Source organism: Bos taurus, chromosome 12, assembly GCF_002263795.3.
Source record: "Bos taurus isolate L1 Dominette 01449 registration number 42190680 breed Hereford chromosome 12, ARS-UCD2.0, whole genome shotgun sequence".
NCBI classification, from domain to species: Eukaryota; Metazoa; Chordata; class Mammalia; order Artiodactyla; family Bovidae; genus Bos; species Bos taurus.
The window spans coordinates 79,029,924-79,057,034 of record NC_037339.1 but is presented as its reverse complement, the minus strand read 5'-3'; the positions used below and the strand labels follow the sequence as shown (position 1 = coordinate 79,057,034).

Below are 27,111 nucleotides of genomic sequence, written 5' to 3'. Positions count from 1 at the left end.
CTTCCTGGTCCAGTTTTGGAAAGTTGTACTTTTCTAAGAATTTGTCCATTTCTTCCACGTTGTCCATTTTATTGGCATATAATTGTTGATAGTAGTCTCTTATGATCCTTTGTATTTCTGTGTTGTCTGTTGTGATCTCTCCATTTTCGTTTCTAATTTTGTTGATTTGATTTTTCTCCCTTTGTTTCTTGATGAGTCTGGCTAATGGTTTGTCAATTTTATTTATCCTTTCAAAGAACCGGCTTTTGGTTTTGTTGATTTTTGCTATGGTCTCTTTTGTTTCTTTTGCATTTATTTCTGCTCTAATTTTTAAGATTTCTTTCCTTCTACTAACCCTGGGGTTCTTCATTTCTTCCTTTTCTAGTTGCTTTAGGTGTAGAGTTAGGTTATTTATTTGACTTTTTTCTTGTTTCTTGAGGTGTGCCTGTATTGCTATGAACTTTCCCCTTAACACTGCTTTTACCGTGTCCCACAGGTTTTGGGTTGTTGTGTTTTCATTTTCATTCGTTTCTATGCAAATTTTGATTTCTTTTTTGATTTCTTCTGTGATTTGTTGGTTATTCAGCAGCGTGTTGTTCAGCCTCCATATGTTGGAATTTTTAATAGTTTTTCTCCTGTAATTGAGATCTAATCTTACTGCATTGTGGTCAGAAAAAATGCTTGGAATGATTTCTATTTTTTTGAATTTACCAAGGCTAGCTTTATGGCCCAGGATGTGATCTATCCTGGAGAAGGTTCCATGTGCACTTGAGAAAAAGGTGAAATTCATTGTTTTGGGATGAAATGACCTATAGATATCAATTAGGTCTAACTGGTCTATTGTATCGTTTAAAGTTTGTGTTTCCTTGTTAATTTTCTGTTTAGTTGATCTATCCATAGGTGTAAGTAGGGTATTAAAGTCTCCCACTATTATTGTGTTATTGTTAATTTCTCCTTTCATACTTGTTAGCATTTGTCTTACGTACTGTGGTGCTCCCGTGTTGGGTGCATATATATTTATAATTGTTATATCTTCTTCTTGGATTGATCCTTTGATCATTATGTAGTGACCTTCTTTGTCTCTTTTCACAGCCTTTGTTTTAAAGTCTATTTTATCTGATATGAGTATTGCTACTCCTGCTTTCTTTTGGTCCCTATTTGCATGGAAAATCTTTTTCCAGCCCTTCACTTTCAGTCTGTATGTGTCCCCTGTTTTGAGGTGGGTCTCTTGTAGACAACATACGTAGGGGTCTTGTTTTTGTATCCATTCAGCCAGTCTTTGTCTTTTGGTTGGGGCATTCAACCCATTTACATTTAAGGTAATTACTGATAAGTATGTTCCCGTTGCCATTTACTTTATTGTTTTGGGTTCGAGTTTATACACCGTTTTTGTGTTTCCTGTCTAGAGAATATCCTTTAGTATTTGTTGGAGAGCTGGTTTGGTGGTGCAGAATTCTCTCAGCTTTTGCTTGTCTGAAAAGCTTTTGATTTCTCCTTCATACTTGAATGAGATCCTTGCTGGGTACAATAATCTGGGCTGTAGGTTATTTTCTTTCATCATTTTAAGTATGTCTTGCCATTCCCTCCTGGCTTGAAGAGTTTCTATTGAAAGATCAGCTGTTATCCTTATGGGAATTCCCTTGTGTGTTATTTGTTGTTTTTCCCTTGCTGCTTTTAATATTTGTTCTTTGTGTTTGATCTTTGTTAATTTGATTAATATGTGTCTTGGGGTGTTTCTCCTTGGGTTTATCCTGTTTGGTACTCTCTGGGTTTCTTGGACTTGGGTGATTATTTCCTTCCCCATTTTAGGGAAGTTTTCCACTATTATCTCCTCAAGTATTTTCTCATGGTCTTTCTTTTTGTCTTCTTCTTCTGGAACCCCTATGATTCGAATGTTGTAGCGTTTAATATTGTCCTGGAGGTCTCTGAGATTGTCCTCATTTCTTTTAACTCGTTTTTCTTTTATCCTCTCTGATTCATTTATTTCTACCATTCTATCTTCTAATTCACTAATCCTGTCTTCTGCCTCTGTTATTCTACTATTTGTTGCCTCCAGAGTGTTTTTAATTTCACTTATTGCATTATTCATTATATATTGACTCTTTTTTATTTCTTCTAGGTCCTTGTTAAACCTTTCTTGCATCTTCTCAATCCTTGTCTCCAGGCTATTTATCTGTGATTCCATTTTAGTTTCAAGATTTTGGATCAATTTCACTATCATTATTCGGAATTCTTTATCAGGTAGATTCCCTATCTCTTCCTCTTTTGTTTGGTTTGGTGGGCATTTATCCTGTTCCTTTATCTGCTGAGTATTTCTCTGTCTCTTCATCTTGTTTAAATTGCTGAGTTTGGGGTGTCCTTTCTGTATTCTGGCAGTTTGTGGAGTTCTCTTTATTGTGGCGTTTCCTCACTGTGTGTGGGTTTGTACAGGTGGCTTGTCAAGGTTTCCTGGTTAGGGAAGCTTGTGTCGGTGTTCTGGTGGGTGGAGCTGTATTTCTTCTCTCTGGAGTGCAATGAAATGTCCAGTAATGAGTTATGAGATGTCTATAGTTTTGGGGTGACTTTGGGCAGCCTGTATCTTGAAGCTCAGGGCTGTGTTCCTTTGTTGCTGGAGAATTTGCTTGGTATGTCTTGCCCTGGAACTTATTGGCCCTTGTGTGGTGCTTGGTTTCAGTGTCGGTATGGAGGCATTTGATGAGCCTGTCAATGAATGTTCCTTGGAGTCAGGAGTTCCCTGGAGTCAGGGTTTGGACTTAAGTCTCCTGCTTCTGATTATCGGTCTTATTTTTACAGTAGTTTCAAAACTTCTCCTTCTATACAGCACCATTGATAAAACATCTACATTAAAGATGATAAGTTTCTCTACAGTTAGGGTCACTCAGAGAGGTTCACAGGGTTACATGGAGAAGAGAAGAGGGAGGAGGGAGTTAGAGGTGACCCAAATGAGATGAGGTGAATCAATAGTGGAGAGAGTGGACTAGCCAGTAGTCACTTCCTTATGTGCACTCCACAACTCGACCATTCAGAGATGTTCACGGGGTTATACAGAGAAGAGAAGAAGGAGGAAGGTAACAGAGGTGGCCAGAAGGATAAAAGGGGGGAATGAAAAGGAGGGAGACAGATCCAGCCAGTAATCAGTTCCCTAAGTGTTCTCCACCGTCTGGAACACACAGAAATTCACAGAGTTGGGTAGAGTAGAGAGGGGTTAGGGAGGAGACACAGGCGACCTGGTGGAGAAAAAGGAGGGTCCAAAGGGAGAGAGAGCAGTCAAGCCAGTAATCTCACTCCCTAGTGAAAAATGGGTCCTGAAGATTGGGTCCTTATAGGTACAAAATTGGTAACAAATACATAAAAGCAAAAATTAAAAATCTAGAGTAGAGTTTGGAATTTCAAAAATACGATGTTAAAGAAAAGAAGAAGGAAAAGAAAGAGAGAAAGAACGAACAAACAAAAACAAACAAGGTCGTGAAAATTATAGAGAAAGTACAGGTACAAAATTGATAACTAATACCAGAAAGCGAAAATTAAAAATCTAGAGTAGAGTTTGGAATTTCAAAAATACAATGTTAAAAAAAAAAAAAGAGAGAAGAAGAAGAAAAATAAAGAGAGAAAACAAACAAACAAATATGAACAATGTCACAAAAATTATAAAGAAAATACAGGTACAAAATTGATATCAAATACCAAAAAGCATAAATTAAAAATCTAGAGTAAAGTTTGGAATTTCAGATATACAATGTTATATAAAAGAAGAAGAGAAAGAAACAGAGAAGAAGAAAAAAAAAAAAAAAAGTCACAGAAATTATATAAAAAAAAAACTATAGGTACAAAATTGATAACATATACCAAAAAGCGAAAATTAAAAATCTAGAGTAGAGTTTAGAATTTCAAAAATACAATGTTAAAGAAAAGAAGAAAAAAACAAAAACAAACAAAAAAAAACAAGGTCAAAAAATTATAAAATATATATATATGAAGTTTGCTGAAGAAGAAAAAAATAGGTCTTTTTTTTTTTTTTTTTTGCAAAGTAATAGGATATAAAGGTGAAAATTAAAGGAACAATAGAGGACTTAAAATTTTTTTTTTTTTTTAATTAAAAAAAAAAGAAAGAATGATCGTAAAAATACTAAAAATATATCTAGGACTTTTTTGTTTTTTTTTTTTTGTGGGTGTTGTGGGTTCAGTTCATTTTTGGCTAGTTCCTTGGTCAGATTTATATTTCTCAAGATCTATAGGCCCCTTCCTATGTAGTCCGTAGTAACCACAGGGTTTTGATCTATTGCCTGTAGCTTCCAAGGCGTTTCCCTCTGTTATATCTTCTTCTGTTTGCTAGTCTCTTCAGTATCTGGTTTCCGCCCTGACTCAAAGGGCACGGTGGAGGACACTTTTTTTTTTTTTTTTTTTTAGGCTTACTTGTTCAGTCGCGCTGTGGGGAGGGAGGGAGGGATGCTGCAAACAAATAACACTGGCGTGGGCTCGCAGTGCCTCAGCCACGCTGGGTCTGCCCCCGCTCACGGCGCGTGTAGCCTCCCTGTCCACACTGCTCGGACTCTAGGTTGTTCCGCCGGGAACAATCCGAGGCTGGCCCTGGGCTGCATGCACCTCCCAGGTCCAAGCCGCTCAGGTTCAGGCACTCGGGTAGTCCTCAGAGGCGCAGACTCAGTTGGGTCTGCGTTTTGTGCTCTTCCCAGGTCCGAGCGCCAATTTGCTCTTCCCAGGCGAGCGCCAATGCTGCGACTTATCGCCTCCCCGCCACTCGGTTATCTGGATGTAAAACCGGCGCACCTTCTCAGGCAGATGTTGACCGTCCAGACCCCCAAGAAGTTTTAGTTAGCAAAGAAGCCTGCTTACAGTTTTATAGATAATGTCTCTCTGGGGCTGCGATTGCCCCCTTCCGGCTCTGGCTGCCTGTCACCGGAGGGGGAAGGTCTGCAGCCGGCTATCTCTGTTCAGTCCTTTGTTCCGTGCGCGGGCCTGGCGGTCTTAGGTTAGGGCTGGCTTTTCGCGTGGTAGGTATCCCACAGTCTGGTTTGCTAGCCCAAATTATTTCACTCAGATAGCGCTCAGGGTATTCAGGCCAGATTCTTACTCTCAGGGATGCAGCCCACGCCGCGCCCAAGAGGCTTTTTAGTTCCTCTTCACTTTCTGCCATAAGGGTGGTGTCATCTGCATATCTGAGGTTATTGATATTTCTCCCGGCAATCTTGATTCCAGCTTGTGCTTCTTCCAGCCCAGCGTTTCTCATGATGTACTCTGCATAGAAGTTAAATAAGCAGGGTGACAATATACAGCCTTGACATACTCCTTTTCCTATTTGGAACCAGTCTGTTGTTCCATGTCCAGTTCTAACTGTTGCTTCCTGACCTGCATATAGATTTCTCAAAAGACAGATCAGGTGGTCTGGTATTCCCATCTCTTTCAGAATTTTCTACAGTTTATTGTGATCCACACAGTCAAAGGCTTTGGCATAGTCAATAAAGCAGAAATAGATGTTTTTCTGGAATTCTCTTGCTTTTTCCATGATCCAGCGGATGTTGGCAATTTGATCTCTGGTTCCTCTACCTTTTCTAAAACCAGCTTGAACACCAGGAAGTTCATGGTTCACATATTGCTGAAGCCTGGGTAGTGTCTCCCTTATCAGACAGTTTTTTCCTTTCTTTGTCCTGGCCATGATTATGCCCTTGAGGTAAGGGACAAAGACTGGCTGTTTATCCTGTTTCTTGTTGGGTGTAAACTCCTCAACGGGTGCCCAGCTGTCTCTGATGTCAAGAAATGAAAATGAGTATACTACCCAAAGCAATTTATAGATTCAATGCAATCCCTATCAAGCTACCAATGGTATTCTTCACAGAGCTAGAACAAATAATTTCACAATTCGTATGGAAATACAAAAAACCTCGAATAGCCAAAGCGATCTTGAGAAAGAAGAATGGAACTGGAGGAATCAATCTGCCTGACTTCAGGCTCTACTACAAAGCCACAGTCATCAAGACAGTATGGTACTGGCACAGAGACAGAAATATAGATCAGTGGAACAAAACAAAAAGCCCAGAGATAAATCCACACACATATGGACACCTTATCTTTGACAAAGGAGGCAAGAATATACAATGGATTAAAGACAATCTCTTTAACAAGTGGTGCTGGGAAAACTGGTCAACCACTTGTAAAAGAATGAAACTAGAACACTTTCTAACACCATACACAAAAATAAACTCAAAATGGAGTAAAGATCTCAACGTAAGACCAGAAACTATAAAACTCCTAGAGGAGAACATAGGCAAAACACTCTCTGACATACATCACAGCAGGATCCTCTATGACCCACCTCCCAGAATATTGGAAATAAAAGCAAAAATAAACAAATGGGACCTAATTAAACTTAAAAGCTTCTGCACATCAAAGGAAACTATAAGCAAGGTGAAAAGACAGCCTTCAGAATGGGAGAAAATAATAGCAAATGAAGCAACTGACAAACAACTAATCTCAAAAATATACAAGCAACTCCTACACCTCAATTCCAGAAAAATAAATGACCCAATAAAAAAATGGGCCAAAGAACTAAATAGACATATCTCCAAAGAAGACATACAGATGGCTAACAAACACATGAAAAGATGCTCAACATCACTCATTATCAGAGAAATGCAAATCAAAACCACTATGAGGTACCATTTCACACCAGTCAGAATGGCTGCGATCCAAAAGTCTACAAATAATAAATGCTGGAGAGGGTGTGGAGGAAAGGGAACCCTCTTACACTGTTGGTAGGAATGCAAACTAGTACAGCCACTATGGAGAACAGTGTGGAGATTCCTTAAAAAACTGGAAATAGAACTGCCTTATGATCCAGCAATCCCACTGCTGGGCATACACACTGAGGAAACCAGAAGGGAAAGAGACACGTGTACCCCAATGTTCATCGCAGCACTGTTTATAATAGCCAGGACATGGAAGCAACTTAGATGTCCAAGAGCAGATGCATGGATAAGAAAGCTGTGGTAGATATACACAATGAAGTAATACACAGCCATTAAAAAGAATACATTTGAATCAGTTCTAATGAGGTGGATGAAACTGGAGCCTATTATACAGAGTGAAGTAAGCCAGAAAGAAAAACACAAATACAGTATACTAACGCATATACATGGAATTTAGAAAGATGGTAACAATAATCCTGTATGCGAGACAGCAAAAGAGACACTGAGGTATAGAACAGTCTTTTGGACTCTGTGGGAGAGGGAGAGGGTGGGATGATTTGGGAGAATGGCATTGAAACATGTATAATATCATATATGAAATGAGTCGCCAGTCCAGGTTCAATGCACGATACTGGATGCTTGGGGCTGGTGCACTGGGACGACCCAGAGGGATGGTATGGGGAGGGAGGAGGGTTCAGGATGGGGAACACATGTATACCTGTGGCGGATTCATGTTGATATATGGCAAAACCAATACAATATTGTAAAGTTAAAAAATAAAATAAAATTTAAAAATGAAAAAAAAAGAAATGCAAAGAGGAGGCTGACTGTAAATTCCCCAACTTGGAGCCCACGTATATCCTACCTCAAGTAAGGCATCACTGAACCTTCTCAGCTAGGCTTGGACCTTGGGATTCTGTGTCCATTCTGGCTGAATCCAGTTTTAGCGAAAATTCTGCCAAAGTCACTTGAGAGAATCCCCCACCCGGATACCAGATCAAGGTCCTTATCCTTCACTCTTAAAGCCCAACCCTTAGACTGCCTGAGATAAGACCTGTTAGACTGGTTCAGCAAGGACCCTTGATGTCTCTTCTTAATAACCTTCCATCCATGGAACCCTCGCTTTGAGAGTTGGTTTGTTGTTTCAGGTTGAGCCCGATTGCTCTCCCATGACCCAGTTCCCCATTACAACAGTCTTCAATAGTCTTCCTTACCCTTTTGGCAAGTGTCGGAAGAACATTTTCTCTAACACTGTGTTGCAGGTTTCTGATCATAAATTCAAAAGGTGATTGTGAAATTTTAAAAATGGAAATGTTCAAATAATTCAAATTATTTAACTAGCACGTAACTAACACAATCCTTCGAATCGACTGCATTATTCTCTGTAACAACCAAGACCCTTTTATAACAGAACTGTGTCACTTTCACAGTTCATTGTCCTGTTGTTATATATTTTTATGCCACTCTAACAACAAATATTCTAAAATCCTTGCATTCCCTTTCAGAAAGAGGAAGTGCAAATTCCATGCTGCTTCCTGAAAGGATTTTAGTAGCAGCAAGCTCTCTCTCTCCCTCTCTCTCACACACACACCCCATGGGCCCAAAAAACACACCGTGCTAAAGCAGTGTTTATGACATGCCATAAAATTTTTAAAGTTCTACATTCAAAGAGGGAAAGAACTAAAAAATATTAAGCTGTACATTGAAAAGTACCCTATATTAATATTATCTATTATGATTTCCTCTTAGATAGAGTGATAGACTGTATTTTGAGTTTACAGCATATCTCATGAATCAAAACCAATCTTTGAGATAAATCCTAAAGCATATACCTGTGTGTGTGTGTGTGTGTGTGTAAATCTTCTATGTATTTACTTACCAGTTTCTCCAGCTGTTTTATTCTTCCCATGAGGCTTATATAGAACATATGAGCATCCTTTTACACGGAAGTGGTCGTTAATTTGTCTAAACCACCTGAAAAATAACAAGAACACTCACTCATAGCAACAATTCCAAAGAAAGTGCTATTCCAATTTCAGTAAAACTCGGGCAGAGCCCAAGCCTGGCGTATCTATCAGAAGTTGGGTTTGAACAGTCAGATACATGGTTTACTATCAATGCACACCTACAGAATTATTATTTTGCAGAACTAGAAATAAGGTCTTCCTCTAAACACAGGCTTCATACCTCATAAGTGTCGTATTTCCAGTGAAGGGGCCGAACCTAATATCTTCAAATGGAGGCTGAAAGCCCAAAATATGTAAAGCTTCTTCCTGGGTGATGGGTGGAAGACTACAAAAGAAATATGGCTTTTCATTTGACAATTTCCATCATATGCAAATGCAACCTGTCTCAATGTTACTGTCTCATTTGCAAACAGTTTTATTAACATTTAAAATTTTTATCTTATCAAAAACAATGCCTACATTTATTTTTAGCTAAAAGGTTTCAAACAAAATATGGCAGTTTTCCCCCAATTTCTAAAAAATCTGTTCTTAAAAATCTCCCATTATAGGGACTTCCCTGGCAGTCCAGTGGTTAAGAATCCACCTGCAATGCAGGGGATGTGAGTTCGATCCCTGGTCAGGGAACTAAGATCCCACATTCTGCAGGACAACTAAGTCTGTGCATCGCAACTAAGACCCGATGCAATCAATCAATAAATACATTTTTTTTAAAGAATATTTTAAAAAATCTTTCATTATTCCATATTTCAAAATCTCCCATTATAGCAAAAGCAACACCAAAGAACTTCTGAATTTGGAGTTTAGAGATAGCTTATCAAACTTACTTTCCAGCTCCCATTGTGCTATACAAGAAATTCCAACAAGAAACTAATGAGGAGATGCCACAAGAAGTCTTATATTGCGGTCGGCTTATGCAGTACCTGAAAAAGTAAAAGACTGTTTTCTTCACTTGAATAAACACAAAATACGCATATAAAAACAGAACACTCATGGCAACTGAGCATGTTAGCATAATGAAAAGTTTGATCATTCAAACCAATGTTAAATATTCATTCATTTAAAGTATTTTCATATTTGTTAAACACATTATAAATGCATAACTGGCTCAAATGGTAAAGAACACTCCGGGCAGTGCAGCAGCTCAAGAGATGCACGTTCAGTCCCTGGGTCGGGAAGATCTGGCAGAGGAATTGGTAACCCACTCCAGTATCCTTGCCTGGAAAATCGCATGGACAGAGAGGCCTGAAGGGCTTTAGTCCATAGAGTTGCAAAGAGTGCGACATGACTGAGCATGCATGCATTGTAAATGCATAACAATAAATCATGCTTTTTAAGAATGATGGCTAAGTATGACTAGTTAAACTGAATGTTACCCAAATGAATGGAAAAAAATTACAGATATATATATTTAGATGCCAGCTCCTAAAATTTCAGTGCAAACTCCTAGTTGAGCTACGTGTATGACTGTTAGCAACTTTAGCTGTAAGAATTCTTTATATTGTCTGGATATCAATCCCCTATCAGATACATGATCTGCAAACGTCTTCCCCCAGCTTGTAGGCTCCCTTTTCACTTTGTTGATTGTTTCCTTTGGTGCACAGCACTGTTTAAGTTTGACGTAGTCCCATTTGTCTATTTTTGCTTTTGCTACCTGTGCTTTTCGTGTCATACTCCAGAAATCACTGCCAAATCCAAAGTCATGAAGATCGTCCCCTATGTTCTAGGATCTTATAGCTTTAGGTCTTACATTTAGGTCTTTAACCAATTTTGAGTTAATTTTTGTGTATGATGTGAAGTAAGGGTCCAGTTTCATTCTTTTGCACATGGATATCACAGCACTCTTTTCCAAAGAGATTGTCCTTTCCCCATCTTGTGGTCTCGACACCCTTGCAGAAGATTATTTGCCTATTTGTGTGAATGTTTATTTCTAAGCTCAATTCTGTTCCATTGATCTATGTCTGTGTTTATGCTGGTACCACACCATCTTGGTTATTGTAGCTCTGTAATAAGTTTTGAAATCAGGAAGTGTGTGGCCTGTGCTGCCCTCCTGTAAGTACCACCTTTCCTGTAAATCCCTAGAGGCAGTGTCCTCAGCTGGCATACAGGGGGTAAGATAATCAGGTAGTAATCAGCACAGTGTCTTCCCCTGCAATCCTCCCTGCATTTCTGTAGTGCTGACCTGGACCTCCTGAAAGAACTCAGATTCTTCCCCTCTCAATCCACGGCTCATAACCCTAGATTTAACAGAGTCACCAAATGGTTCGGGGCTGTCACCTGAAATGTAGAGCAACCTGCATTGTTCGAGGCCAGCAGTAGTCTATGAGGTCTCAGTATCTCCTCTCTGTTAATACAGAATGTATGGGATCTGATGACTATGTATTAGAGCTGACGGTTTGGGGATGTTGCTATTTCTTTGTTTCAGGGAAGATAGAGGATTTCCTGTTTTTCATTTTCTTGTTATTGTTTTCATGGGTTTGAGGGAAGGAGTGGAGTAAAAAGACCTTACTCTCATGGTTCAATCTCCCTCCTCCATCTTATACACTAAATCCTCAAGCTTAGGGACAGTTAAGATTTTTCATACTTCTTCATCAGTCCAAACTTGTTTACCAGTCTTGTTCATGACCAGCTTAAAACTTTTACTGACATTCTGTGGGTCTTTCCATTCCATCTCTAACCTTGTAACATTCTCCAGGAAATACACTTGTCATCCAGGTAATTTTTCCCCTTAGATTATTTCTCACATCTATCTTTCCTCATCCAAATCTTTATGGCCTTACATGTTACACTATTAAGAATAATTACTCATATATGTGGTTATAACAAATCCTAAGTCAAAGGGATTCAGAACAAAATGCATAAAACCTCACTCCAAAGAAACTAAAATTAATGTTTTTTATCTGTGTCGCTTCTTCAATACAGTCTACCAGTTTATCTTTGTAAAATATGCTTTTGTTAAGAAAGCATCAGTGGATTATCTCTACCCCGGAAAAAAGTTCGAAATCCTTAACCTGACATCCAGGAAATAGACTTTGAAAGGTGTTATAAAGAAAGAACAAGGACTCTGGAGTCCAATTCTCTTCAGTTTCAATCACGTATTTGCCATGTGATCTTGGGTAAGTTTCTTAGCTGCTCTGAACCTCACTTCAGACAGACCAGTCTACTCCTCATTACCAACCTGCCAGACACTTTCCTACCATCCATTCAAAGACCTTTAGACCCTCTACCCCCTCGTTTTCCTTTCTTAAGCCCCAGCTTCTCGGTGAAGCATTTCAGTGATCATCACCTCCTCTCATGTTGGTTGTTTATTCCCACCTACCATCTGACCAAGTTCCTGAGATATTTTACATTTTTGTCTCTTCTCAACTAGATTGGAGAATAAAGTCCTGTTTTCTGCCTCTCTGTACTCAGCCCACAGCAAAGCATCTAATATTTATAGAAATATTTATAGAATAAGAGAAAGAAATCTAATATTTCTAAAACATCACACAAAAGAATTTTTAAAACCTCAAATCACAGGTTAGCAGTACCTAAAAACTATCATGACTTAAACACCCTTTTCTTTAGAATAGGAACTCTATGTTATGGCCGCCAAATAGCCCCAGCTGCTAAGTGGAAGATCTTCTCATTAAAGGAATGCCAGTTAGTAAAGGCCGGAGAAGGCAATGGCACCCCACTCCAGTACTCTTGCCTGGAAAATCCCATGGGCGGAGGAGCCTGGTAGGCTGCCGTCCATGGGGTCGCACAGAGTCGGACACGACTGAAGTGACTTAGCAGCAGCAGCAGTTAGTAAAGGCAGAAGAAATGAGAGAATTTTGAAAAATCACCATTTTATAACAGGATTCAGGCAGGGGTCATCAGTGGGTTTGGTTAAAACCACTAGGTGAAAAGTTGATGGCTGTCTAGATGTTAGCTCAAAGCCACTGTCAACAGTGTAAAGACCTGATGGCGGCAAAGGGAAGAAAGGGACCTGACAGTGTGGCTGAGGCTGTGGCCCCCTTATTCCAGGGATCACTCTTAGAAGCTCGAATCCCGAATGAGCAGACTCCACATACTTTCTGATGGGATACAGTATGAAGGACACAAGGTCACCAAGACAGTGTTCTTGCCCCCAAGTATTCAACCAGAATCTAATCATGTCTTTACATCTAACTTCCAGTTTACAAGGACCGCTGTGTGTGCTCAGTAGCTCAGTCGTGTCCGACTCTTTAGGACCCCATGAACTGGAGCCCTCCAGGCTCCTCTGTCCATGGTATTTTCCAGGGAAGAATTCTGGACTGGGTTACCATTTCCTTGTCCAGGGGATCTTCCTGATGCGCATCTCCTACGTTGGCACGTGGATTCTTTACCACTTTACCAGGGAAGCCCAAAAATGAGATACTAAGGAAATATTTGTTAACTACATTAGGTATGACAGTGGTACTGTGATTAGGCAAAAAAGGTCAATTTTTAGCAGTTACCATCGTCTGAGGTCTAATACTTTCCGCTGCTTAATATCTTCAAGAGGAGAATACTGAGGCCACTCCCTTTGATGTCTTCCTTTCTTATCTGAAGTTTTTTTCTTAGAAACTTGCTTCTTTCCATTGCCTGGAACACAAGAGTATAAAAATGAGGTAAGATGAAGTAAGCTCCCAAAACAATACAACTAATTATGCAACAAATATCAAAGTAGCTAGGTCTAAAAATGCTATTCACAAACATATTCAAAACTGTATGTATCTTCAAGAATACCCTCTGCCTTAAAGAAAGGGATAGAGAATAAAAATACATTTAAAGAACCATGAATGTTATTTCCTATCAGGTTGTTATGTTTTAATCCTTGGGCTAGTCACTTAGCTAGCAAAAGAATCAATCACAAAATGCTTAGCCACATTTAGAAAACCAAATTAGCAATGGTAAAATATTTAACGAGACCAATTTCCAGAAAATGAATCCTTTCTATAAAACAATAAAACCACATTAACGTTACTCTGCTGAGAAAGTAAAAGCAGCAGATCCAATAATCTGATGATGTGATGTTTAAAAATAGCTCCAGGCCTCCAGAGACCACAAAGTGAATTAAGAATGATGCATACAAGTACATTATTAAAATGCAACTTTAGCACCAGGAGCCAGAATGGGAAACAAAGTCTCCTTTCTGTGCAAGTAGATATATGTGTGCACAGACAGACACACAGACACCACACGCATTCTCCAAAAGACACAAAAGACAACACAGTGGTTAGCTAAGGAGGGGAAGGGAAAATTGGGAGCCTCACCAAAGGGAGACAAAAGTGAATTTTTACACTCTTGGATTTTTATACTTTTTTGTTTCCGTTTAGTGGATCACCCAGTCAAAAAATAATAAAAATTAAAATATTATTAATTAACATCCAAGCCTCGTTTCACTAAAACACCATGGACATTTCACATAGCTTTGTGCACTTTATATCTTTATTTTTATTTTCGATCTCACCGCATGTGGGATCTTAGTTCCCTGACCAGGTATCCAACCCGCGCCCTCTGCATGGGAAGCGCAAAGTCTTAACCACCGGATCACCAGGGAAGTCCTAGCTAGGTGCACTTTAAAACCTCTCACACATATTACATTTTAAACAAAATCAATCTGCTATAAAAATTAAATAAAAGCTAATATTTCATTTTCATGAGTCAGTCATAAATTAGACAATAGAGATTATAGAGATACATGTTTAGAAAACAAACGTAGAAGAAGATCCTTTTTCTTCATTCAAGATGCTCTACAATGAAACCAGCTGGAACCATAAAGACCCACTGTATAGCACAGGGAACTATACTCAATAATTTGTAATAACTTGTAAGGGGAAAGAATCTGAAAAATATATATGTATATGTATAACCCAACCACTGAGCTGTATGTCTGAAACAGCAAGATACTGTAAATCAACTATACTTTAATAAAATTTAAAAAGACAGGTCATATGTCCTCCGTCCATAATGGAACTAAATTAGACATTGGTACTTAGAAAAACCCTAAATACATGGAAATAACATAGCGTACTTCTAAATAAGGTATTTATCAAGGAAGAAATAATAAGGGAAATTGGAAAATATTTCAAATTAAATGACAGTTAAAAATAAAGTGTATTAATATCTATGGTCTTCAGCAAAAACAGCACTCGAAGTAAAAGTGTTAGTTGCTCAGTGGTGTCTGACTCTCTGTGACCCCAGGGACTGTAGCCCACCAGGCTCCTCTGTCCATGGGATTCTCCAGGCAAGATACTGGAGTGATATGCAATTTCCTCCCCCAGAGGATCTTCCAGACCCAGTAATCGAACCTGGGTCTTCCACATTGCAAGCAGATTCTTTTCCATCAGAGCCACCAGGGAAGCCCCAAAACAGTACTTGGTGAGCAATTTTAGAGCATTTAATACTTACACACAAAAGTTTTGCATCAAGAGGATAGAAAATAAAGAAGAAAGTAAACCCAAAATAAGAGGAACAAAATAGTAAAGAGCATAAATCGGTGAAACAAAAACAGACAATTCAGAAAATTAGTAAAGCTAAAAGCTGGTTATTTGAAAAGACAAACAAAGCTTATACACCTACCGCTAGAAAAAAAAAAAAAAGAACATAAACTACCAGCATCAGGGATGGAAAAGGAGTTATCACTAAAGACTCGACAGGTGTTAGAGGGAGACAAGGAACTGTTAGGAAACAGCTTTATGTGAACACCTTTGCAATGTAGATGAAATGCACAGATTAAACTGACAGAATCTATGGGAATCAAGACAACTCCATAACTGTATTTAGAGATTGTTATTACCCCTCTGAAAACCCCTCAGAAAACAGGAAGAAAGAGCACTTCTCAACACGGCTTAGGAGACCTGAACAGATATCACCAAAAAAAAAAAAAATTATAGACCAATCACCCACAAATAGAGACACAAAGTGAAATTCTGATGACTCCCCAAGAATTACACATTTACAAAACATTCTGTGAAACAAGTTGATTTTGTCAATGAACGAGCAGATCGACAGAGATTTTACAAAATGATCTGAAAAGCCAAGAAATAATACGAACTTGACTTCTGCCTCTTTCTAGCTGTGCAAGTGTATCCCAAAATTTATCCCCTCTATGCCTCCATTCCTTCACCTATAAAATGAAGATAACAGGACCTACCTCACAAAATTCCAGTCTTACTGTGAGTTCCAAAGAAAGACAGGAAGGGCATTAGGATGTGCTTCAGAACTACCACATTGCAAAAGTGAAGACTACACTGCACCCCCTCACATTGTGCAGTGCGCAACCTACTCAGTGGCACCTGGACACCCCGCTGAGTGCTCAAAACTTTTTAACAACAGAAAAGTCAGACTGTTATATAGTCACAAAGAAAACTAGATGCTTAATTGGGAAATATGAATTCACATCGCTGCGAAACAGAAATACTATGTTATTCTAGCCACCTCATTACCCATTTCTAAACTACTGCGTACTTATCTGTAATACTTCCATTTAACAGCACTCTTAGATTTGGCCCAAGCTCTCAAAACACAAGGGTTAAGTTTGAAACTTCCAATGGTAACACATTAATGAACTAAGTGTCTTACCCCCAAGGTTATTTTTTAAAACTATAATGAAATACCAACTCAGTGGCGATGAGTTTGCACAAGCTCCGGGAGCTGGTGATGGACAGGGAAGCCTGGCATGCTGCAGTCCACAGGGCTGCAAAAAGCTGGACACGACTGAGCGACTGACCTGAATTGATAATGAAAAACAACACAATGAAAGTGTTAGTCACTCAGTTGTGCCCATCTTTTTGTGACTCCACAGACTGTAGCCCACCAGGCTTCTCCGTCCATGGGGATTCTCCAGGCAAGAATACTGGAGTGGGTTGCCATTCTGTTCTCCAGGGGATCTGGGTTGCCATTCCGTTCTCCAGGGGATCTTCCCGAACTGGGTCTCCTGTACTGCAAGAAAATATGCCTAATTGCAAGTTTAAACAAGTGATATTGCTTGTTTTCTCCTTATTTTCACTTGGGAACATCCAGGCTCCTTCCTCACCTGATTTGTGTTTCAAATTCGTGGTCACTCCATCAAATTCAGATTTATCAATTTCCCATGCGAGAGGTAGCTTGCCCAGGCTGTTGGATAAGTTCTCCAAGCTGTTTTCTTCATTGTAGATGATGTCCGACGTACTGGCTGAGATGCCAATGTACCTTGAGGAATTATTTGCCGCAGATAAAGAGGTACTATCAGAGAGGCAAGAACGGGCTGGATTTGGAGTTTTATAGATTGAGGTGGCCTGGTTGAGAAAGGCATAGTCTGAGCAGATGGCGTAAATCTTCTCCCGAGTGTGGGTCACTGGACAGCTCCACGGATAATGACCATCTCCTCTGGGACCCAGGGGTTCTCCGGAGGCACGGGTGCAGAAAGATTGAACGGCACCTTGCAGGCTCTCTTCAGGAGACCTTCTCTCGGATTTGTGCTCACCATTTCCAGAATCATCTGCCCCTTCTGCTTCTGCAACGTTAGGCATTGAACGCAACTATGAAAGTTCTGTTGTGAGGAAGAGGGTGCCACGCTTTCTATTTCTTGAGAAACAGCTGTGACAACCGTTTACAGCATTCTGCAAAAACGTGAGAGCTGCAAAAATGGGCTCCTAAGGAAAGAGGGAGGAGACAGAAAGATCAACAACCCACTAGACACTGCAAAATGCAAACACATATTCTAAGTGTTTCACAGGCCTTCATTCGATAAATATTTATTTCACAACTACTGTGCACTTGAGTTGTGGTCACTGACCATCTGTCTGGTTAAAAATTATTTTTAAATGATGCTTTAGGATAATAAAGGATGAGATGGTTGGATAGTATCACTGATTCAGTGGACATGAACTTGGGAAAGCTCTAGGAGATAGTAAGGGACAAGGAGGCCTGGCAGGTTGCAGTCCATGGGGTCGCAAAGAGTCGGAGATGACTTAGCGACTGAACAACAAATAGGATAATAAAAAGACCAATGACTCCATTTATTTATTTTTTTTTCAATGACTCCATTTAAAGATGGGAAAAATATCTGCACAGTCATTTCTCCAAAGATGATGTAGCAATGATCAATAAGCATATAAAAATATGTGCATCACTAGCCTTCATGGAAATGCAGATCAAAGCCACAGTAAGCTACCACCTCATACTGATCCAGGCGGCTTGAATCAAAAAGACAGATAATCATAAGGATCGAGGAGGAAGTGGAGAAACTGGAACCCTCATACAATGCTGGTGGAAATGCAAAATGCTCCAATGACTTTGGAAAACAGCTCCTTAAATGTTATACATGAAGTTAGCATATGATCCAGCAATTTCACTCCTCGGAATATATCTAGGAGAACTGGAGACGTCTGTCCACACAAACGTCCAGAGCAGTACTACTCATAATAGCTTAAAAAAAAAAGGGAACTACCCAATTCTCACCAATTGATGACTGGATAAATAAGATGTAGTCTATCCATACGATGAAATACTATTGGACAATAAGAAGAAACCAAATACTGATCCATGCTACAACATGGGTGAACCTTGAAAGCATTATGCTAAGTAAAAGACCAGTGACAAAGGACCAGAGAGTGTGTAACTCCTTTTACATGAAATGCTCAGACTGGGAAAAGCTACACTGACAGAAATTAGATTAGGGATTACCTAAGAAGGCAATGGCAACCCACTCCAGTACTCTTGCCTGGAAAATCCTGGTGGACTGCAGTCCATGGGGTCACTAAGAGTTGGGCACGACTGAGCGACTTCACTTTCACTTTTCACTTTCATGCATTGGAGAAGGAAATGGCAACCCACTCCAGTGTTCTTCCCTGGAGAATCCCAGGGACAGGGGAGCCTGGTGGGCTGCCATCTATGGGGTCACACAGAGTCGGACACGACTGAAGCGACTTAGCAGCAGCAGCAGCAGCAAGGGCTTGTGAGGTGAAAGGGGATTGGCAGTGATGGGGTTTCTTCCTGGAGGAATGAAAATATTCCCTGATTGTGATGATGAATGCACAACTTTGTGAATGTAGTAAGAGCCACTGAATTGTACACTTTAAACAGGTGCACCGGGCTCCTCCTCATTAGAGAAGACGCCCACACCCTTTTCTCTCTGGGTGTGTATCACTGCCTTGTTTCTGTCTTAAACTGTTTCTCTGTGTGCTCTCCCAAAATAAGTAATAAAGAAATGAACATAAATAGATAGATATAAATAAGTAAGTGAATTGTATGGTATATAAGCTTCCCTGGTGGCTCAGTGGTAAAGAATCTGCCTGTAAGGCAGGAGCCGTAGAAGATTGGGATTGGATCCCCGGGTCAGGAAGATCCCCTGGAGGAAGGCACAGCAACCCACTCCAGTATTCTTGCCTGGAGAATCCCATGGACAGAGGAGCCTGGGGGACTACACTCTATAGGGTCACATAGAGTCAGACACGACTGAAGCAACTTAGCACGCACACACTCATGGTGTATCAGTTCAGTTCAGTTCAGTCACTCAGTCATGTCACATCTCAAAACTCTACATGCATCACCACAATGAATTATAGCCCGTAGTAACTAACTTCTGATCAGTCTCAGGAAAAACTGAGTTTCAGGCATACACCTAGCCTTTGGCGAAGAAAACAAACTTTAATAACAACCGAGGTTATCTGAGGAAGTTGAAGATTTAAACAAAAGGAAGACCTAGGTGAATCAAACCATTCCAGGTGATATGGGAGATCCCCTGAAGCAAGTGCCGGAGCAGAGTGAGCCCACCTTCCTGGGGACCACGTCATAGATAAAACCCACCCCGGGTTACCAGTTGGAATGTGACCAGTTATTGTCTCTGCCCCTTCACTTACTTGAAAAACTAGAAATGAGAATAGTTTTCCCAGGTTACAGGAAAATGATTATAATAAAACCCATCCTCAAATACTGAATAACAAAAACCGATGATTAAGACACTGGAATCTGTAAAGCAATTATCCTTCAATTAAAAAATAAATTAAAACTATTCATTGGAAAGGACCTGATGCTGGGAAAGATTGAAGGCAGGAGGAGAAGGGGGCAACAGAAGATGAGATGGTTGGATGGCATCACCGACTCAATGGACATGAGTTTGAGCAAACTCTGGTAGATAGTGAAGGACAGGGAAGCCTGGCGTGCTGCAGTCCATGGGGTCACAAAGAACCAGACAGGACTGAGCAACTGAACAACAGAAGCGATAAGCAATCATAGAAGATGGTTCCCACAAGAGCCCTGGAGTCTCTGAGAAGAAACCAGCACAGCTACTCCATGTCCCTCATGGAATTTATGAAACAGAGCTCCACACAAGGAGGACCCCACACATCCTGTGTGCTGTGCGTAGTCGCTCAGTCCTGTCCAACTCTTTGCAACTCCGTGGACTGTAGCGCACCAGGCTCCTCTGTCCATGGGATTCTCCAGGCAAGAATACTGGAGTGGGTTGCCATGCCCTCCTCCAGCAGATCTTCCCAACCCAGGGCTCGAACCCAGGTCTCCCGCATTGCAGGCGGATTCTTTACTGTCTGAGCCACCAGGAAAGCCCCCACATATCCTAGGGAAGATTTTATTTTCTTTCTTTTGAAGGAATGCTTCCTCCATAGTCATACCTTTCGGACAGTGATTTTTTTTAGTACTTTATGCAGAGTTCAGTTATTTGCAGGAGGAGGGCTGGTTTGGCGGGAGCTTCATTGCCAAAGGCGGAACCTCCACGGGTTTTTTGCTTTTTGATCAAGAAATCCTAGGAGTAGCGGATCTCTCGACAGGAAGCTTTGCCGGTTTTTCCTTCTTCCTCATCTCCTGATGTGATGGTAGCTGCTGCTGCTGCTAAGTCGCTTCAGTCGTGTCCGACTCTTTGCGACCCCACAGACGGCAGCCCACCAGGCTCCCCTGTCCCTGGGATTCTCCAGGCAAGAACACTGGAAAGGGTCGCCATTTCCTTCTCCAATGCATGAAACTGAAAAGTGAAAGTGAAGTCGCCCAGTCGAATCTGACTCTTAGCGACCCCATGGACTACAGCCTACCAGGCTCCTCCGTCCATGGGATTTTCCAGGCAAGAGTACTGGAGTGGGGTGCCATTGCCTTCTCCGGATGTGACAGTAGAGGAAGATTCAAAAAGAAGCTCTGGGTAGGGCTTCCCTGGTGGCTCAGCGGTAAAGAAGCTGCCTGCAGGAGACATGGGTTCGATCTCTGAACCGGAGAGATCCCACAGGCCGGGGAGCAACTAAGCCTGTGAGCCACAAGTACTGAGCCTGCGCTCTAGAGCCCGCGAGCCACAGCTACTGGAGCCCTCACGCTGAGAGCTGTTGCTCTGCAACAAGAGATGCCACCGCAACGAGAAGGCCGTGCACCGCAACTAGAGAACAGCCCTACTCTCCACAACCAGAGAAAAGCTCACGCAGCAATGAAGACCCAGCACAGTCAGAAGTAAAATAAATAAATAAAATTAATGAAAAAAAAAAAGAGAGAGAAAAGAAGCTCTGTGTATCTGAGGTTGTACAGGCCAAACTCTAAGCTACTCTCTTAGCAGATGCCCTAGCAAAGCATTTTCTTTTGTAAAAAGTTTTGTTGAAGTACAGTTGATCTACATCTTTGTGTTAATTTCTGCTGTACAGAAGTGACTTAGCTATGCTCGCACACACACAGACACACACACATATATATACACATATACGTTTGCACACACACACATATATACACACCCACATCCTTTTTCACATCCTTTTCCAGTATGGTTTATCACAAGATATTGAATATAGCTCCCTGCGAGCAAAGTACTTCCTACTCCTTTCCTGTTTTTCTCATGCCTTTCACTAAAAGCCACAGTGGGGAATAGAAGGAGGTCTTATTTTTGGGTTGGGGTTGTGTGGGTGGGTTGCAGGAGGGGGGAACATGAAACAGAGCATGCGGCCATGGTGAGGGTCAGTGAACAAAGGTTTAGGGGGCTGGCCGGGTGGGTCAGGGTAGACAGAAATGTTCCAGGCCTTGTCCTGTTATCTCTTCATCTCAGACTTAGCTTCTGCTTTGACAGAGCTTCCTTCCTCAGATTAAATGGCATTTTGCCTATGGGACCAGCTCTCTGGGATGTCTGAACAAAGCTAATCTGGAACATATATAAGAGAATATATATGTGTGCTGCAGTCCATGAGGTCACAAAGAACAGACACAACAGCGGCTGAACAGCAACAGAATAGGAGAATATTCTCATCAGAAACATCAGGATGAATGGGAATGAAGTTTAAAAGGGAGGGGATTTATGTCTATGTATGGGTTTCCCATGACGCTTACTCCTTGGAAGGAAAGTTATGACCAACCTAGATAGCATATTGAAAAGCAGAGACATTACTTTGCCAACAAAAGTCCGTCTAGTCAAGGCTATGGTTTTTCCAGTGGTCATGTATGGATGTGAGAGTTGGACTGTGAAGAAAGCTGAGTGCTGAAGAATTGATGCTTTTGAACTGTGGTGTTGGACAAGACTCTTGAGAGTCCCTTGGACTGCAAGGAGATCCAACCAGTCCATCCTAAAGGAGATCAGTCCTGTGTGTTCATTAGAAGGACTGATGCTGAAGATGAAATTCCAATACTTTGGCCACTTCATGCTAAGAGTTAACTCATTGGAAAAGACCCTGATGCTGGGAGGGATTGGGGGCAGGAGGAGAAGGAGATGACAGAGGATGAGACGGCTGGATGGCATCACTGACTCGATGGACGTGAGTTTGGGTGAACTCCAGTAGTTGGTGGTGGTGGACAGGGAGGCGGGCCTGCTGCGATTCATGGGGTCACAGAGTCGGACACGACTGAGCGACTGAACTGAACTGACTGATGGGCTTCCCAGGTGGTGCTAGTGGTAAAGAATCCACCTGCCAATGCAGGAGACACAAGAGACTTGGGTTCTCCCTGGGTCAGGAAGACCTTCTGGTGTAGGAAATGGCATCCCAGTCCAGTATTATTGCCTGGAAAATAAATTCCACAGGCAGAGGAATCTGGGGGGCTACAGTCCATGGGGTGACAAAGAGCTGGGCACGACTGAGCACATATGTTTATGTATGGGTGATTCACTTTGCTGTACATTAGAAACTAACACAACATTGTAAAGCAATCATACTCTAATAAAAATTTATTTAAAAACAAGAAACACAGAGAAAGGGAAATCACTGCATTTGTATATAAAAGGTAGAGCTGAGCTTCCTGGAAGCTAAAGACAAGAAAGAAAGTAGCACTTGATTAATAAAAGTGTAACAATCTGGTTTGTTTTGTGTTTGGAGTTTGTTTGCTTTTAAATAATGGTCACTGATAAGAATGATCTTTTTAGTTGTACTTTCACCCAAAAAAAAACAAAAAAACAAAACAAAGATCATCAACAAAAGGACATGTTTTTCTATTGATTGTCAACCAAGCCAAGAGTAAAACTTGGGAGTGGTATGAGAACTTTCTCACCTGAACCGCTATTGATGGACATTTCTCTTTAAGGGACTTCCCTGGCGGTCCAGTGTAAGACTCCACGCTACCAAGGCAGGAGGCCCAGGTTTCAGGTTCAATCCCTGGCCAGGGAACTAGATCCCACATGGCATAACTAACACTTGGAAGAGCCAAATAAATATCTTTTTTTACAAAAAGAAAGAAACTTCTCTTTGAAACGTTGTCATATTTATAAATTTTATCACCTAAGTAAAACAAATTAGAGAAAAATGTTGCAAACTACCAAAAGATGTCACACCGAAGAGGAAGATTATCCAAACCCCATGACCAAAACCCTGCTGCTGTTGATTTCCTCATTATTTACCTGTGCTTGCGTGCTTAGTCACTCAGTCACGTCTGACTCTTTGGGACCCCATGAACTTCAGCCCACCCGGCTTCTCTGTCTGACCCGTGTCTCTTCTCCCCATGACAGTGCCAGCTCCATGAAGCCCAGGGTGCTGGTGTTACTGCATCCTCGGAGTTTCTTAGACATGAACTAAACACAAATTATTACTCATTAGAGACTCATGATGGAGGTCAATTAATATATTAGATTGTAATCACAGCCTCAGGAAATGCCTAGGTACTGAGGGGCAGGCTGTCCCTCCACTCAATGGCCTTCACCTCTCATGATATTATCGCATCTTCTTTTGCCCTTATTTTTATAAACCATTTCTTTCTGCTCCTAGGTCCCTGCCCATGCCCATGCATTGACATTTCTAACCTGACCTGTGCACAGATAATGGAAAGTAAATCGTGTACACATATATGATCATGTGACTCCCCTGTCTAAAACCCTCTGCTATGAAAACAAAGAGCCAACCTGGCTGTCTCTCTCTCTTTACCTCCACCTCACCCTCCTCTCCCCATGGACCATGTTTCCTTTCTCTGAATGCTGTCTCCTCCCTCTTCTCCTTTATTTACTTAATTCCCCTTATCCTTCGTGTGCTGGGTGCTAAGTTGCTTCAGTGGTATCCACCGCTTTGCGACCCCATGGACTGTAGCCCTGCAGGCTCCTCTGTCCATGGGTTCTTCAGGCAATACTGGAGTGGGTGGCCCTTTCCTGCTCCAGGGGATCTTCCCAAGCCTGGGACCGAACCTGAGTCTCTTAGGTCCTCTGCATTAGCAGGTGGGTTCTTCACCCACTAGAGCCACCTGGGAAGGCCACATTTGGATGTCAGTCAAATGTCACTTTCTGCCAGATGCTTCCTTCCTTCAGTGAGACCAGGCGACCCTGCACAAACTCAGTACCTCCCCTTCACAGGTCTTTTGTTGCTAAGTTGCAACCCCATGGACTGTAGCCCATGAGACTCCTCTGTCCATGGGATTTTCCAGGCAAGAATACTGGAGTGGGTGGCCATTTCCTTCTCTAGGGAATCTTCCCCACCCAGGGATGGAACAGGAGTCTCCTGCGATGGCAGGCAGATTTGTACCCTGAGACTTCACAGGTCTTGCCTGCTGCTGCTGCTGCTGCTCAGTCACTTCAGTCATGTCCGGCTCTGTGCGACCCCAGAGATGGCAGTCCACAAGACTCCCCCATCCCTGGGATGCTCCAGGCAAGAACACTGGAGTGGGTTGCCATTTCCTTCTCCTCACAGGTCTTACCAGGGTGCAATTCTAGATCGTGTGTTTATATGATGAATGTCTGTCTCCTGCAAATCTGGTTTTCCTGACTACTTTATCCCCAGGGTGATTTGTAAAAGTCTCATCAATAGATATATATTTAAGCTCCTGCAGCATCCTAGGCATTATTGTAAGCCGGGGATTAGGAGCCCAGATTCCAGGAGGGCTTACCAGAAGTGGCCTTGGCAACCAGGACCTGGAGTTCTAGGCAAGGGGACTCCTTCTCCTCCCAGGCTCTCATTGGTGAGAACTGAGGTTCCCTCATCCAGTAAAGGAGGCCATGCTCTATGATGATTTACTAGTAAGACTGAATGTAGGGCCTAAGCTTCAGGACTTAATGATTTAGTCATAAAATTCTATGAGAAGCAACAGAAGTACTCTTTAGCTCCGTGTAGAAGAAATCTCATCAAATGGCCAGCTTCAAATGCACAGCTGGAGGAAAGATTTTTGTCACTGGAAGGAACTGCTAGGTAAAATAAACATTTGGAAATACACTATTCATGGCCTCAGTTACACTTTTTTCTGGTTGTATTTTAAATCCTTGTTTTTAAGCGTTAGGTTTGCTTAGAGAACGAAGTATCTTTAAAGTCTTCCAATAAAGGCTTCCACGTAGGACCACTATTGTGATCTATATATTCTGCCCAAGGCCGCTGAGACCAAGGGCAGCGAAGGACTTAAGAAGGATGGAATGAATAGACGCCAGAGGGCCAGACGCGCTAAGCCCACGGGGTCCGATCTCCGTCTGCCCCCCTCCCTCCGCCAGCCCCCTCCGCACGCCCTCCAGGCCCCTTCCTCGCTCAGACCTGATCCCCTGCCCAGGCAGAGGCGCCCGCCTCCGAAGGATGCCGGGGTGGGGGTGGGGGGGTGTCTACGCGCGCTCCGGCCAGCGGCGAGCCCCGGCTCCGGGGCAGGCGATCGGAGGCCCACCGCCCTTCTCTGCGAAGCTGGCGGCGCCGCCGGGCTCGGAGGCCCCCGGGATGAAGACGACAGTGACGCAGGCCTACCGCTTGCAGCCGCCGCCAGCGGAGGCGGAGGCGGCGCCCGTCCACAGGAAATAGAGCGGGGCGACCCCAGCCCGCGCCGCCGGACATCCCCGCGCATCCAGGCGCCGCGCGCCCCCGGGCCGAGCAGCGGGGCCTCCGCGCCCTCCTCCCGCCCTTCACCCGCGCGCTCTCCGCCTCCAGCCCGCGCGGGGGCCCGGGAGCGCGGGGCGGGTTGGGGCGCAAGGCAGTCCCGTCCCCGGGCTAAGAGAAAGCCCCCGATTGGCGTTTCTGAATGCACAAGTTGATATGAGTACTAATGTTAACTGCCCCCCGAAGAAAACAGTACAGAAAACCCTCGCCTTGACCCCTGCCCGGGCCCTGGCTTTGGCTGGCGGGGCCACCGGCTCATCAGAGTTTGTGGGGCACTCGACAAGGCCGAGAGAAGGGCGGAAGGGGGAGAGGAGGAGGCTCCCGGTACGAGGTCGGAGCTGGCCGGGACCCCTCCGGCGACCGCGCGGGCCGTGCGGGGTGGGGTCCCGGCCACCGCGCTCTCCGGGCCCGGGCCCAGCCGAGCATTGCGCGGAGGCTCGCGCCGCGCCGGCCGGGGGGCCATCGGTGTCCCCGCCGCGCCTCCAAACCGGGCTTTGTTCCCGAGAAGACGCGTCCTTTCTCTCCCGGACGCTTCCCTCCACCCTGCGGCCCGGGTCTTCGCCCACTTCTTCCCCGGAGGACCGGTCCCCATGCAGGGGCGTCCACTCGGATGACCACCGGGCCCCGCGGAGAGCAGGTGGGAGGCGGCAGGCCTGGCCCAGCGGCGCTCAGTTGCCCACCTCCCCCCCGCCCCGGGCCCAGCGCGCAAGGCGCAAGGTCGTCGGCGGCCACCTCGACCCCCGCCCACCGCCCGAGGTACCTCTGGCCTGTCCGGCGGAATCCGGCCGCGGCGGTCGCGGTGGAGCCCGGCCCGGGTCCGGGATCACAGCTTCCAGCGCGCGGCCCGCGATGCGCCTCGGGTTACCCTGGGGCCGGCGTCTCGCGTCCCATCGGAGCGCGCGGGGACAGCGCCCAGACGGCCGTGCCGGGCGACCGATCGTCCGATGTCATGGGCAACACCTTCCTTTCATCGGGTTTTACACCTGTCCTCTGCACGTGCGGAGGATATGGTGGCAGTTTTTGTTTTGGGTTTTTTTTTTTTTTTTTAATCTTAGCTGCTCCTCCAAGACGCGCGTGCCCCTTAATTGGGCATCTACTGTTTATCTGTCCCCTGAAAGCGGCTACCGCGAAGTAAATAAACGAGCTAGAGAAGGTTAAAAAAAAAAAAACAAAAAACCTGGCAGGATTTCCGCTAGCCCAGCCGCGAACTACACGTCCCAGGAAGCTCCGGCGCCAGGACGCGTGTCCACTCGGCCATCCACTCGG

At 43.2% G+C, this 27,111-nt stretch overlaps 1 protein-coding gene across 3 annotated transcripts in view; it reads right to left on the bottom strand.

The window, feature by feature from the left end:
* BIVM (basic, immunoglobulin-like variable motif containing) overlaps positions 1–27,001 on the bottom strand; it is a 46,182-nt gene extending 19,181 nt beyond the window's left edge. Inside the window, 6 exon segments of one of the 3 annotated variants that reach the window (NM_001206453.2) lie at positions 8,560–8,654; positions 8,868–8,972; positions 9,472–9,567; positions 13,105–13,231; positions 16,668–17,265; positions 26,606–26,990. In NM_001206453.2, coding sequence (NP_001193382.2) covers positions 8,560–8,654; positions 8,868–8,972; positions 9,472–9,567; positions 13,105–13,231; positions 16,668–17,142 — 898 coding nt within the window. In that variant the 5' untranslated portion in view covers positions 17,143–17,265; positions 26,606–26,990. 3 annotated transcript variants of the gene reach the window in all.
* Between the last annotated feature and the right edge of the window lie 110 nt (positions 27,002–27,111).